Raw genomic sequence first — 16,022 nt, 5'->3', positions numbered from 1 at the left:
GTCCCAGCACACTTCTCAGTCCAGTCAGCATCAGTATCAGGCAAAAAGTGGGGGGTAACTGCAACAGGGAGCCATTTCTTTACACCCTGGCCAATACCTGACTGGAAAAACGTACACAGTCACCAACGCTGACAATCAGAGAAAAGTACATCCCATGGCAATGGTTACTTTAGAATGGGGAGGGGTCAATGGCCTGAAACAGGTGGTGGTCTCCTCAAATATCCCAGTGGACTGTCTGCTTGGAAATGACCTGGAGTCCTCAGCATGGGCTGAGGTAGAACTAAAAACCCATGCAGCAATGCTGGGTATCCCTGAACTAGTGTGTGTGAAAACAAGAGCACAATGCAAGGCACAGGGTGAACAAGTAGAGCTGGAGTCTGGAAGAATGGCCCAGCCTACCAAGAGAACAGGAAAGTCAGTTGGGAAACCAACTGCAACACAGCAAAAGAAAGGGAACCTCTCTTCTCAGGAAGAAGTTCTGCCCTCTGAGGGAACTGAGCCTTTGGAGCTTGAACCTTATCAGGTTGAGCTCTTAGGCCCAGGGGGACCCTCAACGGAGGAGCTGTGTAAGGGACAAGAAATCTGTCCCTCTCTTGAAGGCCTTAGGCAGCAAGCTGCTGAAGAGTCCAAAGGCAAGAAAAATGGAACACATAGGGTCTATTGGGAAGATGGACTCCTGTACACTGAGGCCAGAGACCCCAAACCTGGTGCCACTAGGAGAGTGGTAGTGCCTCAGCTGTTCAGGAAGTTCATCCTAACATTGGCCCATGACATTCCCCTTGCTGGACATTTGGGACAAACCAAGACGTGGGAGAGGCTAGTCAACCACTTCTACTGGCCCAATATGTCCAACATGGTTAAGGAGTTTTGCCTCTCCTGCCCTACCTGTCAAGCCAGTGGTAAGACAGGTGGGCCTCCAAAGGCCCCCCTCATTCCACTTCCAGTGGTGGGGGTCCCCTTTGAAAGAGTGGGTGTGGATATAGTTGGTCCACTAGAACCTCCCACAGCCTCAGGAAATATGTATATCCTGGTAGTAGTGGATCATGCTACCAGGTATCCTGAAGCTATTCCCCTTAGGTCGACTACTGCCCCTGCAGTAGCCAAGGCCCTCATTGGTATCTTTACCAGAGTGGGTTTCCCTAAGGAGGTGGTGTCTGACAGAGGTACCAACTTCATGTCAGCATACCTAAAACACATGTGGAATGAGTGTGGAGTGACTTACAAATTCACTACACCATACCATCCACAAACTAATGGCTTGGTTGAGAGATTCAACAAGACATTAAAAGGCATGATCATGGGGCTCCCAGAAAAACTCAAAAGGAGATGGGATGTCCTCTTGCCATGTCTGCTTTTCGCTTACAGAGAGGTGCCACAGAAGGGAGTAGGATTCTCACCCTTTGAACTTCTGTTTGGTCATCCTGTAAGAGGACCACTTGCCCTTGTTAAAGAAGGCTGGGAGAGACCTCTCCATGAGCCTAAACAGGACATAGTGGACTATGTACTTGGCCTTCGCTCTAGAATGGCAGAGTACATGGAAAAGGCAACCAAAAACCTTGAGGCCAGCCAACAGCTCCAGAAGTTTTGGTATGACCAAAAGGCTGCACTGGTTGAGTTCCAACCAGGGCAGAAAGTCTGGGTTCTGGAGCCTGTGGCTCCCAGGGCACTCCAGGACAAATGGAGTGGCCCTTACCCAGTGCTAGAAAGGAAGAGTCAGGTCACCTACCTGGTGGACCTGGGCACAAGCAGGAGCCCCAAGAGGGTGATCCATGTGAACCGCCTTAAACTCTTCCATGACAGGGCTGATGTGAATCTGTTGATGGTAACAGATGAGGATCAGGAGGCAGAGAGTGAACCTCTCCCTGATCTTCTGTCATCAGACCCAAAAGATGGCACAGTAGATGGAGTGATCTACTCAGACACCCTCTCTGGCCAACAGCAAGCTGATTGTAGGAAAGTCCTACAACAGTTTCCTGAACTCTTCTCCTTAACCCCTGGTCAGACACACCTGTGTACCCATGATGTGGACACAGGAGACAGCATGCCTGTCAAGAACAAAATCTTTAGACAATCTGACCATGTTAAGGAAAGCATCAAGGTGGAAGTCCACAAGATGCTGGAATTGGGAGTAATTGAGCGCTCTGACAGCCCCTGGGCTAGCCCAGTGGTCTTAGTCCCCAAACCTCACACCAAAGATGGAAAGAAAGAGATGAGGTTTTGTGTGGACTACAGAGGGCTCAATTCTGTCACCAAGACAGATGCTCATCCAATTCCAAGAGCTGATGAGCTCATAGACAAATTAGGTGCTGCCAAATTCTTAAGTACCTTTGACTTGACAGCAGGGTACTGGCAAATAAAAATGGCACCTGGAGCAAAAGAGAAAACCGCATTCTCCACACCTGATGGGCATTATCAGTTTACTGTTATGCCCTTTGGTTTAAAGAATGCCCCTGCCACCTTCCAAAGATTGGTGAATCAAGTCCTTGCTGGCTTGGAGTCCTTTAGCACAGCTTATCTTGATGATATTGCTGTCTTTAGCTCCACCTGGCAGGATCACCTGGTCCACCTGAAGAAGGTTTTGAAGGCTCTGCAATCTGCAGGCCTCTCTATCAAGGCATCCAAATGCCAGATAGGGCAGGGAACTGTGGTTTACTTGGGCCACCTTGTAGGTGGAGGCCAAGTTCAGCCACTCCAACCCAAGATCCAGACTATTCTGGACTGGGTAGCTCCAAAAACCCAGACTCAAGTCAGGGCATTCCTTGGCTTGACTGGGTATTACAGGAGGTTTGTGAAGGGATATGGATCCATTGTGACAGCCCTCACTGAACTCACCTCCAAGAAAATGCCCAAGAAAGTGAACTGGACTGTGGAGTGCCAACAGGCCTTTGACACCCTGAAACAAGCAATGTGCTCATCACCAGTTCTAAAGGGATAGGGGCAGTTTTGTCCCAAACAAATGATGATGGCCTTGACCAGCCTGTTGCTTTCATTAGCAGGAGGTAACTCCCCAGGGAGCAGCGTTGGAGTGCCATTGAGAGGGAGGCCTTTGCTGTGGTTTGGTCCCTGAAGAAGCTGAGACCATACCTCTTTGGGACTCACTTCCTAGTTCAAACTGACCACAGACCTCTCAAATGGCTGATGCAAATGAAAGGTGAAAATCCTAAACTGTTGAGGTGGTCCATCTCCCTACAGGGAATGGACTTTATAGTGGAACACAGACCTGGGACTGCCCATGCCAATGCAGATGGCCTTTCCAGGTTCTTCCACTTAGAAAATGAAGACTCTCTTGGGAAAGGTTAGTCTCATCCTCTTTCGTTTGGGGGGGGGGTTGTGTAAGGAAATGCCTCCTTGGCATGGTTGCCCCCTGACTTTTTGCCTTTGCTGATGCTATGTTTACAATTGAAAGTGTGCTGAGGCCTGCTAATCAGGCCCCAGCACCAGTGTTCTTTCCCTAACCTGTACTTTGTATCCACAATTGGCAGACCCTGGCATCCAGATAAGTCCCTTGTAACTGGTACTTCTAGTACCAAGGGCCCTGATGCCAAGGAAGGTCTCTAAGGGCTGCAGCATGTCTTATGCCACCCTGGAGACCTCTCACTCAGCACAGACACACTGCTTGCCAGCTTGTGTGTGCTAGTGAGAACAAAACGAGTAAGTCGACATGGCACTCCCCTCAGGGTGCCATGCCAGCCTCTCACTGCCTATGCAAGTATAGGTCAGTCACCCCTCTAGCAGGCCTTACAGCCCTAAGGCAGGGTGCACTATACCATAGGTGAGGGTACCAGTGCATGAGCATGGTACCCCTACAGTGTCTAAACAAAACCTTAGACATTGTAAGTGCAGGGTAGCCATAAGAGTATATGGTCTGGGAGTCTGTCAAACACGAACTCCACAGCACCATAATGGCTACACTGAAAACTGGGAAGTTTGGTATCAAACTTCTCAGCACAATAAATGCACACTGATGCCAGTGTACATTTTATTGCAAAATACACCCCAGAGGGCACCTTAGAGGTGCCCCCTGAAACTTAACCGACTGTCTGTGTAGGCTGACTAGTTCCAGCAGCCTGCCACACCAGAGACATGTTGCTGGCCCCATGGGGAGAGTGCCTTTGTCACTCTGAGGCCAGTAACAAAGCCTGCACTGGGTGGAGATGCTAACACCTCCCCCAGGCAGGAGCTGTAAACACCTGGCGGTGAGCCTCAAAGGCTCACCCCTTTGTCACAGCCCAGCAGGGCACTCCAGCTTAGTGGAGTTGCCCGCCCCCTCCGGCCACGGCCCCCACTTTTGGCGGCAAGGCTGGAGGGAACAAAGAAAGCAACAAGGAGGAGTCACTGGCCAGTCAGGACAGCCCCTAAGGTGTCCTGAGCTGAAGTGACTCTAACTTTTAGAAATCCTCCATCTTGCAGATGGAGGATTCCCCCAATAGGGTTAGGATTGTGACCCCCTCCCCTTGGGAGGAGGCACAAAGAGGGTGTACCCACCCTCAGGGCTAGTAGCCATTGGCTACTAACCCCCCAGACCTAAACACGCCCTTAAATTTAGTATTTAAGGGCTACCCTGAACCCTAGAAAATCAGATTCCTGCAACTACAAGAAGGACTGCCTAGCTGAAAACCCCTGCAGAGGAAGACCAGAAGACGACAACTGCCTTGGCTCCAGAAACTCACCGGCCTGTCTCCTGCCTTCCAAAGATCCTGCTCCAGCGACGCCTTCCAAAGGGACCAGCGACCTCGACATCCTCTGAGGACTGCCCCTGCTTCGAAAAGACAAGAAACTCCCGAGGACAGCGGACCTGCTCCAAGAAAAGCTGCAACTTTGTTTCCAGCAGCTTTAAAGAACCCTGCAAGCTCCCCGCAAGAAGCGTGAGACTTGCAACACTGCACCCGGCGACCCCGACTCGGCAGGTGGCGATCCAACACCTCAGGCGGGACCCCAGGACTACTCTAAGACTGAGAGTACAAAAACCTGTCCCCCCTGAGCCCCCACAGCGCCGCCTGCAGAGGGAATCCCGAGGCTTCCCCTGACCGCGACTCTTTGAATCCTAAGTCCCGACACCTGGGAGAGACCCTGCACCCGCAGCCCCCAGGACCTGAAGGACCGGACTTTCACTGGAGGAGTGACCCCCAGGAGTCCCTCTCCCTTGACCAAGTGGAGGTTTCCCCGAGGAACCCCCCCCTTGCCTGCCTGCAGCGCTGAAGAGATCCCTAGATCCCCCATTGACTTCCATTACAAACCCGACGCTTGTTTCTACACTGCACCCGGCCGCCCCCGCGCTGCTGAGCGTGAAATTTCTGTGTGGGCTTGTGTCCCCCCCGGTGCCCTACAAAACCCCCCTGGTCTGCCATACGAAGACGCGGGTACTTACCTGCAAGCAGACCGGAACCGGGGCACCCCCTTCTCTCCATTCTAGCCTATGCGTTTTGGGCACCACTTTGAACTCTGCACCTGACCGGCCCTGAGCTGCTGGTGTGGTGACTTTGGGGTTGCTCTGAACCCCCAACGGTGGGCTACCTTGGACCAAGAACTAAGCCCTGTAAGTGTCTTACTTACCTGGTTAACCTAACAAATACTTACCTCCCCTAGGAACTGTGAAAATTGCACTGTGTCCACTTTTAAAACAGCTATTTGTGAATAACTTGAAAAGTATACATGCAATTTTGATGATTTGAAGTTCCTAAAGTACTTACCTGCAATACCTTTCGAATGAGATATTACATGTAGAATTTGAACCTGTGGTTCTTAAAATAAACTAAGAAAATATATTTTTCTATATAAAAACCTATTGGCTGGATTTGTCTCTGAGTGTGTGTACCTCATTTATTGTCTATGTGTATGTACAACAAATGCTTAACACTACTCCTTGGATAAGCCTACTGCTCGACCACACTACCACAAAATAGAGCATTAGTATTATCTATTTTTACCACTATTTTACCTCTAAGGGGAACCCTTGGACTCTGTGCATGCTATTCCTTACTTTGAAATAGCACATACAGAGCCAACTTCCTACAAGAACTGGTACAAAAATCGGTATAAGCATAAGAGATATTGAGAAACTGGATGGGTGTATTAATATGCCTGTGGCAGATAAAATGTGCTGAAAACTCTCTCGTCATTGATAGAAATGATGCAGTTTAGTGATGTTAGTACTCTCTCTGCAGCCCTAGTGCCAACTTCCCAATAATTTTGGAAATAGTTTGTGGCTTCTGCTGGAGCGAACCGGAAAAGGGGCATCACAGTGGAGGAGTCAAGGCAATTAACATTTAAAGAGTAATTGGCTGCTTGGGTCTTTCATTTCCTTTATTAGTTTCAGAAAAGTATACTAGATGCTGGGAGATTATGTAGGTGTCTTCCAGTCAGGAAGCAGTCTGTCTGTCCCGGTCTTGGATGCAAATTCTCCAACAGATTTTATATCTTGGACACAAACATTACTAGGGCCTCCTTTATATTTAAGACTGACAAAGCATCCATTGTTTTATTTTTTTTGATGGCACGTGGTGCATATTTAATTATCCTACTATGATCAATGACATTGATGTTTTTCAACGCACAGCATGGTAATTTGAAAGGTTAGGACATTTATCCTTTTCTAAGTGGTGTCTGACAGGTGTTTGACCCATAACTTACTGATGAGTCTTAGATATATACCCTGTGTAGGTTTGAATCATTTAGCTCATCTGGATCAATGTTCTCAATTTGTGTAACACAGTTTGTAGGAAGTTGGCTCTGTATATACTATTTCAAAGTAAGAAATAGTGTGCACAGAGTCCAAGGGTTCCCCTTAGAGGTAAGATAGTGGCAAAAAGAGATAATTCTAATGCTCTACTTTTTGGTAGTGTGGTCGAGCAGTAGGCTTATCAGAGGGTAGTGTTAAGCATTTTTTGTACACACACACAGGCAATAAATGAGGAACACACACTCAAAGACTTACTCCAGGCCAATAGGTTTTTATATAGAAAAATATATTTTCTTAGTTTATTTTAAGAACCACAGGTTCAAGATTTACAAGTAATACTTCAAATGAAAGGTAATTCACTCAGGTATTCTAGGAACTTTGAATAATCACAACAGCATGTACAGTTTTGACAAAAATGCCAATAAGCTATTTTAATAGTGGACACACTGCAAAAATCAACAGTTCATGGGGGAGGTTAGTAAATGTTAAGTTCACAGGTAAGTAAAACACTTATAGGGTTCAAAGTTGGGTCCAAGGTAGCCCACCGTTAGGGGTTCAAGGCAACCCCAAAGTTACCACACCAGCAGCTCAGGGCCGGTCAGGTGCAGAGGTCAAAGAGGTGCCCAAAACACATAGGCTTCAATGGAAACAGGGTGCCCCCGGTTCCAGTCTGCCAGCAGGTAAGTACCCGCGTCCTCGGAGGGCAGACCAGGGGGAGTTTGTAGGGCACCGGGGGGTACACAAGTAGGCACAGAAAGTACACCCTCAGCAGCACAGGGGTGGCCGGGTGCAGAGTGCAAACAGGCGTCGGGTTTTGTATTGAAAGCAATGGGGAGACCCGGGGATCTCTTCAACGATGCAGGCAGGCACAGGGGGGGCTCCTCGGGGTAGCCACCACCTGGGCTAGGCAGAGGGTCACCTGGGGGTCGCTCCTGCACTGGAGTTCGGTTCCTTCAGGTCCTGGGGGCTGCGGGTGCAGTGTTGGTTCCAGGTGTCGGGTCCCTTGTTCCAGGCAGTTGCGGTCAGGGGGAGCCTCTGGATTTCCTCTGCAGGCGTCGCTGTGGGGGCTCAGGGGGGGTCGTCTCTGGTTACTCACGGGCTCTCAGTCACCGGGGAGTCCTCCCTGAGGTGTTTGTTTTCCGCAGGTCGAGCGGGGGGCGTCGGGTGCAGAGTGAAAAGTCTCACTCTTCTGGCGGGAAACGTGGAGTCTTTAAAGTTGGTTCTTTGTTGCAGAAAGTTGCAATTTGTTGAAGAGAGCTTCTTGGTCCTTTGGATGCAGGGCAGTCCTCTGAGGCGTCAGAGGTCGCTGGTCCCTGTTGGATGCGTCGCTGTTGCAGTTGTCGTCAAAGTAGGGAGACAGGCCGGTGGGGTTGGGGCCAAATCAGTTGTCGTCTCCGTCTTCACTGCAGGGCTTCAGGTCAGCTGTCCTTCTTCTTTAGGTTGCAGGAATCTAGTTTCCTAGGTTCTGGGGGGCCCTAAATACTGAATTTAGGGGTGTGTTTAGGTCTGGGAGGGCAGTAGCCAATGGCTACTGTCTTTGAGGGTGGCACACCCTCTTTGTGCCTCCTCCCTGTGGGGAGGTGGGTCACATCCCTAATCCTATTTGGGGAATCCTCCTTCTACAAGATGGAGGATTTCTAAAAGTAAGAGTCACCTCAGCTCAGGACACCTTAGGGGCTGTCCTGACTGGGGGGTGACTCCTCTTTGTTTTTCTCATCATCTCCTTCAGCCTTGTCGCCAAAAGTGGGGGCAGTGGCCGGAGGGGCGGGCATCTCCACTAGCTGGGATGCCCTGTGGCGCTGTAACAAAGGGGGTGGGCCTTTGAGGCGCACCGCCAGGTGTTACAGTTTCTGCAGGGGGAGGTGAGAAGCACCTCCACCCAGTACAGGCTTTGTTCCTGGCCACAGAGTGACAAAGGCACTCTCCCCATGTGGCCAGCAACAGGTCTGGTGTGTGGCAGGCTGGTAAAAACTAGTCCGCCTACACTGGAAGTCGGTTATGTTTTCAGGGGGCATCTCTAAGATGCCCTCTGGGTGTATTTTACAATAAATTGCACACTGGCATCAGTGTGCATTTATTGTGCTGAGAAGTTTGATACCAAACTTCCCAGTTTTCAGTGTAGCCATTATGGTGCTGTGGAGTTTGTGTTTGACAAACTCCCAGACCGTATACTCTTATGGCTACCCTGCACTTACAATGTCTAAGGTTGTGCTTAGACACTGTAGGGGCACAGTGCTCATGCACCTATGTCCTCACCTGTGGTATAGTGCACCCTGCCTTAGGGCTGTAAGGCCTGCGAGAGGGGTGACTTACCTATACCACAGGCAGTGTGAGGTTGGCATGGCACCCTGAGGGGAGTGCCATGTCGACTTAGTAATTTTCTCCCCACCAGCACACACAAGCTGAGAGGCAGTGTGCATGTGCTGAGTGAGGGGTCCCCAGGGTGGCATAAGACATGCTGCCACCCTTAGAGACCTTCCCTGGCATCAGGGCCCTTGGTACCAGGGGTACCAGTTACAAGGGACTTAACTGAGTGCCAGGGTTGTGCCACTTGTGGAGACAAAGGTACAGTTTAGGGAAAGAACACTGGTTCTGGGGCCTGGTTAGCAGGGTCCAAGCACACTTTCAAATCATAACTTAGCATCAGCAAAGGCAAAAAGTCGGGGGGTAACCATGCCAAGGAGGCATTTCCTTACACAGTTATATGTGTGTGTACAGGCTTATGGTCAGAGCTAAAAGCATCTGGAAGCCCCACTTATATTACAGTTCTGTACCTGTGCGTTTGGTCAGGTATAGAAGGTATTTGATTCGGCTAAGAGTGTTTTTTGAAACCGAGCTAGTCTTAGAAATAAATGCTGCACATTTGGCTTCTTCTGCCTTGCAATAGAAGTGCTTTTTCTCCTAAGTCTAGCTGTAAACTTTCTATTAATCTACAATAGGAGCTTATTATGGTCAGTAACATTTCCTGGGATGATTGAATGGTCAGCGCCCACAAGCTCTCCTAACACTTCTCCACCACATTGCTGCAGTGAATGATTGAGATGCTCTTTCCCACCATATAATAAACCATTATGCATCGCTTTGCCAAATGCCATCATCCTTGACTGTATTCTCTGGCATGAGTAACACCCAAGAGGCTAAGGCAGCTTTAGATTGACAATTCACACCTGAGGTCAGTGCTTGGTGTGAAACTGGCAGAAGGTCTTAAACCATCCTGGGCGTCTAGTTAGGCAGTTGTCGTTCTTTTTTTGCAAATAGACTTTCCAGAAGAGTCTTGGACTTCTGATCCACCCCCAAATGTCACTTTATGTTAAATCTTCCAATTCAAGCAACCTCACCACTGTCCAGGAGTGTATTGGTTTTGACTGACAAATGTAGTAAACCGTGTCTTTGTTTTCCCCCCTCCCTTTCTGCTGTCCTTGGTAATGAGGGGAGGTGTTTGGAAGTGGTTTGATATGAAAAGGGAAGAAAGGAAAATTTGTTTATTTGAAAACATGTCCAAAAGCATTTCTGTGATCCATATTGTGCAATATTGTCATCCACTGGTACTGTATTACATTTCTGAATGAATTTTGCCTTGTGTGTTGGAGCAAATTCTGCCTCACCCCTTGAAACTACACTAGTTTCTAGTCTTTTAGATGTCATAGGATGGTTTATGTTTTATTTCTTTTGGCTACGTTTGGAAATAACCAGCAGCTGCAGACAGGCCCTATGTAGCAACTGCCCAATATCTCCGAGGTAGAAGCAGAACTGAAGTAATAACGGCACAAATTCAGTAGATAACTGTACATGTTTCAAAGCAGGGAGTATAAAGCATAGGGAAGTGCCATCTTTTTTTGTACGGTATGTCTGACTGCATCACACCCATTTTAATTGATTTCAACTCCTCAGCTGAAGGTCGGGAGCATAGGAGTGGCAACAGTCCCATCTATAGCTGCCCACCAATAGCATTCTTCCAGGCAGTCCAACATGTCCTCTTTTGGGAGGCTTCCCTCACTAAGGTGCCATGTAATAACTGCGGCCCCAGCTTCACCCAATGCTATTGTTCCCTAAACTTCCCCCAACAGTCACAGCATGAGGCTGGCTGCACAGGTTAATAGACTAGCCACGTGCTCTCAAATATGCAGATCCTCCCCCAACAGGAACAGGCTGTAGTCTAGCATCATAACATCCTCCCGTCAGAACCCTTCCTAAACTAACTAATTGTAATAATACATTTCTGTTAACCCATGTTCCTCTCCTGGAATGTGTCTTGCTTCCAGATACAAGTTCTTGGATTACTTTAGCACTTGTTAAAGACTTTGAGGAGGAGAACTATGACATGAAACTTAGTGACCTCATTCTTTTACAGAAGCAAGTTCTGCTCCAGCTTGTGATATATAAGCAACTCCAAACTAGTTTTGTAGAAGAAAGGACTATAACCTTTACCATAAATCTATGCAGCTGCATGTTACTAAAGTGTATTTACTCTTTCCACAGACAAGCCTCACAGTTGTGTTCATCTCTCCATTGATTGTACGTGAATTACGAACACTTGTGCAACAAAGACGTTCTCGAACAGTCATAGAGTAACTGTCCTCCTGAGTAGGCTCAAGTAAGGCATGTGGCCCCATCTGAAGAAAACACTACAGACTAATGGTAAAGAAGGGACCCGGCATCAGAGGCTAACCAATCATTTTCTCAGGAGCAGTCTGATTTGTTTAGCTCATGCACTTGGCCATCATAGCTCTTGAAGCCAAAAGCCAGCACACCTGACCATAGTTTCTGTGCTGCAATGTGAAGGCCTTGTCTGACTTATGTACTGTAATGAAGCTTCGGTTTCATCTGGAGTTTCCCCCTGCCATGCACCTGCATGTATAATCATCATTCCTCTTGCTATTTCTGAGCATTCGATCAAATGACAATTTAATTTTTTTGCTGATTTCTTAAAGAACAAAATGATGTATTGACAATTTGAAAAATGCAATTGAAAGACAAATTGTGCTGTATGTAGGTGATTTGTTGCGCACTCACTACACCATCAGGACAGCTGTGCCTTCTTGTTAAAGTGATGGTATTGTTAGAGGTTCATTGGCAGCATGGATATTAAGTTGCTATAATGGTACAGTAGTTGCTGACTTGTAGGTGTAAAGAGATAGAGAGGGCTTGTAAGGTTAATTAACAGTAGGAACATTAAGTGGCATTAACTATTGACTCTGAAAGTTCAACCAGGTAATTTTGATTGCAGGGAAAACAACAGTTGGTGTAAGAGAATATATGTGAAGCGTCATGCTTTGTAAACAGGTGGTACAAATGCTGTGTGGTTTGTCTTTTGCCTAGGTGAATTTGAGCATGTCAAAGTATTAGTAAGGGGGGGAGGGGAAGGTGTGTGTGTGTGTGTGTGTGTGTGTGTGTGTGTGTGTGTGTGTGTGTGTGTGTGTGTGTGTGTGTGTGTGTGTGTGTGTGTGTGTGTGTGTGTGTGTGTGTGTGTGTGTGTGTGTGTGTGTGTGTGTGTGTGTGTGTGTGTGTGTGTGTGTGTGTGTGTGTGTGTGTGTGTGTGTGTGTGTGTGTGTGTGTGTGTGTGTGTGTGTGTGTGTGTGTGTGTGTGTGTGTGTGTGTGTGTGTGTGTGTGTGTGTGTGTGTGTGTGTGTGTGTGTGTGTGTGTGTGTGTGTGTGTGTGTGTGTGTGTGTGTGTGTGTGTGTGTGTGTGTGTGTGTGTGTGTGTGTGTGTGTGTGTGTGTGTGTGTGTGTGTGTGTGTGTGTGTGTGTGTGTGTGTGTGTGTGTGTGTGTGTGTGTGTGTGTGTGTGTGTGTGTGTGTGTGTGTGTGTGTGTGTGTGTGTGTGTGTGTGTGTGTGTGTGTGTGTGTGTGTGTGTGTGTGTGTGTGTGTGTGTGTGTGTGTGTGTGTGTGTGTGTGTGTGTGTGTGTGTGTGTGTGTGTGTGTGTGTGTGTGTGTGTGTGTGTGTGTGTGTGTGTGTGTGTGTGTGTGTGTGTGTGTGTGTGTGTGTGTGTGTGTGTGTGTGTGTGTGTGTGTGTGTGTGTGTGTGTGTGTGTGTGTGTGTGTGTGTGTGTGTGTGTGTGTGTGTGTGTGTGTGTGTGTGTGTGTGTGTGTGTGTGTGTGTGTGTGTGTGTGTGTGTGTGTGTGTGTGTGTGTGTGTGTGTGTGTGTGTGTGTGTGTGTGTGTGTGTGTGTGTGTGTGTGTGTGTGTGTGTGTGTGTGTGTGTGTGTGTGTGTGTGTGTGTGTGTGTGTGTGTCTTAATCCACCATCAGAGAAAAAGCAGGCCTCGAAAAATCATAAAAATGTAACTAGACCTGCAGGTCAACTAACTTGAATAATCTACTCAACCTAACTGTAATGTACTTGACCCGTAAAAGGGCCTCAAACTGTGTGATCCTAGGTGAATATTTTAGTTTACACAGTCACCTTTTTCTTCATTCTCACACATAAGAGCACCTTTAAATATGTGAGCTCAGCATCTCTGCTTTACAGACAAATCTCTTTATTTTGATTAAATGGACTAAATGCTTGCTCCTTCTATAAAAACAAATTCAGCCCACATACAGGGGACACATGATCCATGACTTGCCTCTTAGTTTACCAATACCATTCCATCGGGGCACGAGCGTTTTTCAGTTTGTTTAAAAACTCACTTTTAATAAATATATCACTAAAGCATGATGTGGTGGCACACTGTCATTTCCAAGAAATGCCCAAAAACCTTCCCACTAACTTGCAGCTTTACTGATAAAACTGTATGGTGTAATAACCATCTGTAAACATATTTCAGAAAACCTATTTATCCTTTGCACATCACCAAGTAAAGTGTTCTGATTTGTTTTCACAAAAGTAGAAAAACTGGGCTTTCACAACTACTGAAATATATTTTGAAATGTTTACACAGTTGACTTAGTCATTTAAGTGTTGTGTGTCTTTGTATAGCAGATCAGACAATTAACCTTACAAAATCATGGAACTTTGCAGTCAGAAGGAAAATTACTTGTAAGAAGACAAAGTGACTTTTGACTTCTGAACACAGAGTAAACGTCATAAGATAAGAACAAGATTTAAAGGCATCTTTATTGCTCCTTCACTTTGTGACCTAACAGAATACCTGTTCTTTCCCAACTCACCAGAAGGGGTGAGTAAGTCCTAAAAATAGCTCGACCTGATAAAATATGACTCTCCATAGTGAGTGGGCGAGTGGAATTTTCGAGGCCTGAAAGAGTACCGTGCGAGAGAGATGAACAATTAAATAATTTGTTCAGAAATGAATACTAGTTGCATGAAATGTGGTGCACCAGGACTGAATGTCTATAATTAGCCCTGCCGATGAGTGGTTCCTGTTGAGAGCCGTTGTGTATGTGTTTGTGATGGAAGCATGAAAGTGTAGTCTGCTGCCAGTTGATTGGTGTAATTAACTTAAGGCTGCAGTTCCCAGTTGGCTAAGAAATCCATTGCACGTTTAAAATATTCTGGCACTGCACATGATCAAAATGATGATAAGTTCTAAAGTGGGATCTGATTGAAATAGGGAGCTCTGTGTTGAAGTCTGGTTTGTTTCACACAGGTTCAGTGACAATTATGGAGTAGTTGCGCAAGAGTGGTGTCATGTGCGGTTGAGGAAAAGGGAGGCTTTGTCAAGATTCTTTACCTTTTGCTGACGTATCCTTGTGGCTCTGATTTTACAGGTTATGAATTTTATGCGTGGCTTATTTATTTTTTAAAATCTAGCCTATTTCTAATTGATTAGGGAAATTTAGGCACTGCTTTAATTTGAAGCCTTACAGATCTTTACTAAGAGGATAAATAAGTTGCTGCCTTTTTTTTTTTTTATACCATAACAATATGATGGAACGTTTTTTTACTATGTGTGTCCACTTGATGTAAATGTTTCCTATCATTGGAACTATTAAAAAACAGAAGTGGTGAAAATGGCTTGTATGTTTGGTGAAAACTAGTCTGTGGACTTTTTTGTACCGACTCAATAAGCACAACTTTGATATACACAAACTAAAAGCAAATTGCTTTCCTGACCACAGTGAACCCAGTGTGGAGGTTGTGTTCTCAGAGAAGACACTAACTATGCATTGTTACCCTATAGCTGGTTTTCAGGCTGCTCCTTCCTCAATGTCTTGAATGATCCGGTCAGTGTGAAGCACAGCAGAGGTGCAGCTCCAGCCATCAATATCCTGAGGCTCTTGGAAAAACAATAGAAAATCATTTTGGTGTAGAATTAAGGTCACAATGTACATTTAATGTATAGAAACCATCATATTCCGAGACTGCCTTGATGAAAACAGCGTTACCAGTACAATTTGTAATTGTTTGTAACATTTCCCAGTGCACTAACCTTTTAAAGATGTGGTGATAACATTTTATCCTTAATAGCATTTGTCGCTTTGGCGTTTTAGAAATATTGCTAGATGATTCATTTGTGTAAACGACATTATACATCAAAGACAATGTTGATTTCACACCCCCTAGTTATAGTAAACTCAAGATTGAGAGTTGTGGTATTGAGAAATGCATCCAGTTGATTCAGTTTATGAAGTATGCCATCTGAAACATGGCCTAGTTGATAAATACATCCTCTATAAGGTTAAAGACGGTTACAGAAGTAATTCAACTGGTGTACTTCCTCCCTCCCTCCCACACGAGCCATGAAAATTTTCACATAGGAGGCTGCACATATGATTATCTTCTTTTCACATTGTTCTTTTAATTGAAAATGAGCACATTGTAAATCAGTGTGAAACTCAGTTATGCACAGCATACTGCAGTACACAAGCAAACGTAACTTTAAGTATGAATAAGTTATCACAGTTTGAATGCCTTTTTAACTCTGGGAGGCTAGTGGGCGGGCGGTGCAGATGGGTAGGGGTCAAGCCACCTGTTATAAGTGCTTGGTCATTGATTGTAAGGGGGGATGTTTCACTGAGTGGTGGGATCTGTTGTAGATATCTTGAGCATTTAAAAAAAAAAAAAATTGCCCGTGTTAATTGAGCGAAGGCCTTTTAACTAGCTCCTGTACTCTACAGGCAGCCAGTGGAAACATTTATTATGGGGTTCCATGTGTTTGCTTATTCATTTTAAGGCACCATCTTATTTTGTGCTGTGTTAATGATATCTTATAAAGCTTGCGTTTACGGAAGTAGGGCAGTCCCACACTTACTGAAGCAGGTAAGTTTTTTTCTTGGCCTCTAAAACAATTGTGATCTTCTGTTTTCAGAGTTGGGGAGAGTTTTCACAATCTGGATGATAACACAGTAAAATATCATCCTTCCCAGCGTGCTCGTGTAACATTAAAACGTGAAACTGGGGTAATGACTGTGTAACTAAATGCAATGCGCTAGACAAATTGTAT

At 46.2% G+C, this 16,022-nt stretch overlaps 1 protein-coding gene across 7 annotated transcripts in view; it reads left to right on the top strand.

Annotated features, from left to right (window-relative positions):
- Positions 1 to 12,048, top strand: part of SLC37A3 (solute carrier family 37 member 3) — a 141,127-nt gene extending 129,079 nt beyond the window's left edge. For all 7 annotated transcript variants that reach the window (XM_069227890.1, XM_069227887.1, XM_069227888.1 and 4 more), the window contains exon 15: positions 11,159 to 12,048. In XM_069227890.1, the coding sequence (XP_069083991.1) occupies positions 11,159 to 11,251 (93 nt within the window). In that variant the 3' untranslated portion in view covers positions 11,252 to 12,048. The remainder of the gene's footprint in view (positions 1 to 11,158) is intronic.
- The last annotated feature ends 3,974 nt before the right edge of the window (positions 12,049 to 16,022 follow it).

This window comes from Pleurodeles waltl, chromosome 4_1 (genome assembly GCF_031143425.1).
Source record: "Pleurodeles waltl isolate 20211129_DDA chromosome 4_1, aPleWal1.hap1.20221129, whole genome shotgun sequence".
Classification (NCBI taxonomy): domain Eukaryota; kingdom Metazoa; phylum Chordata; class Amphibia; order Caudata; family Salamandridae; genus Pleurodeles; species Pleurodeles waltl.
This window is presented reverse-complemented; position numbering and strand designations above follow the sequence as displayed.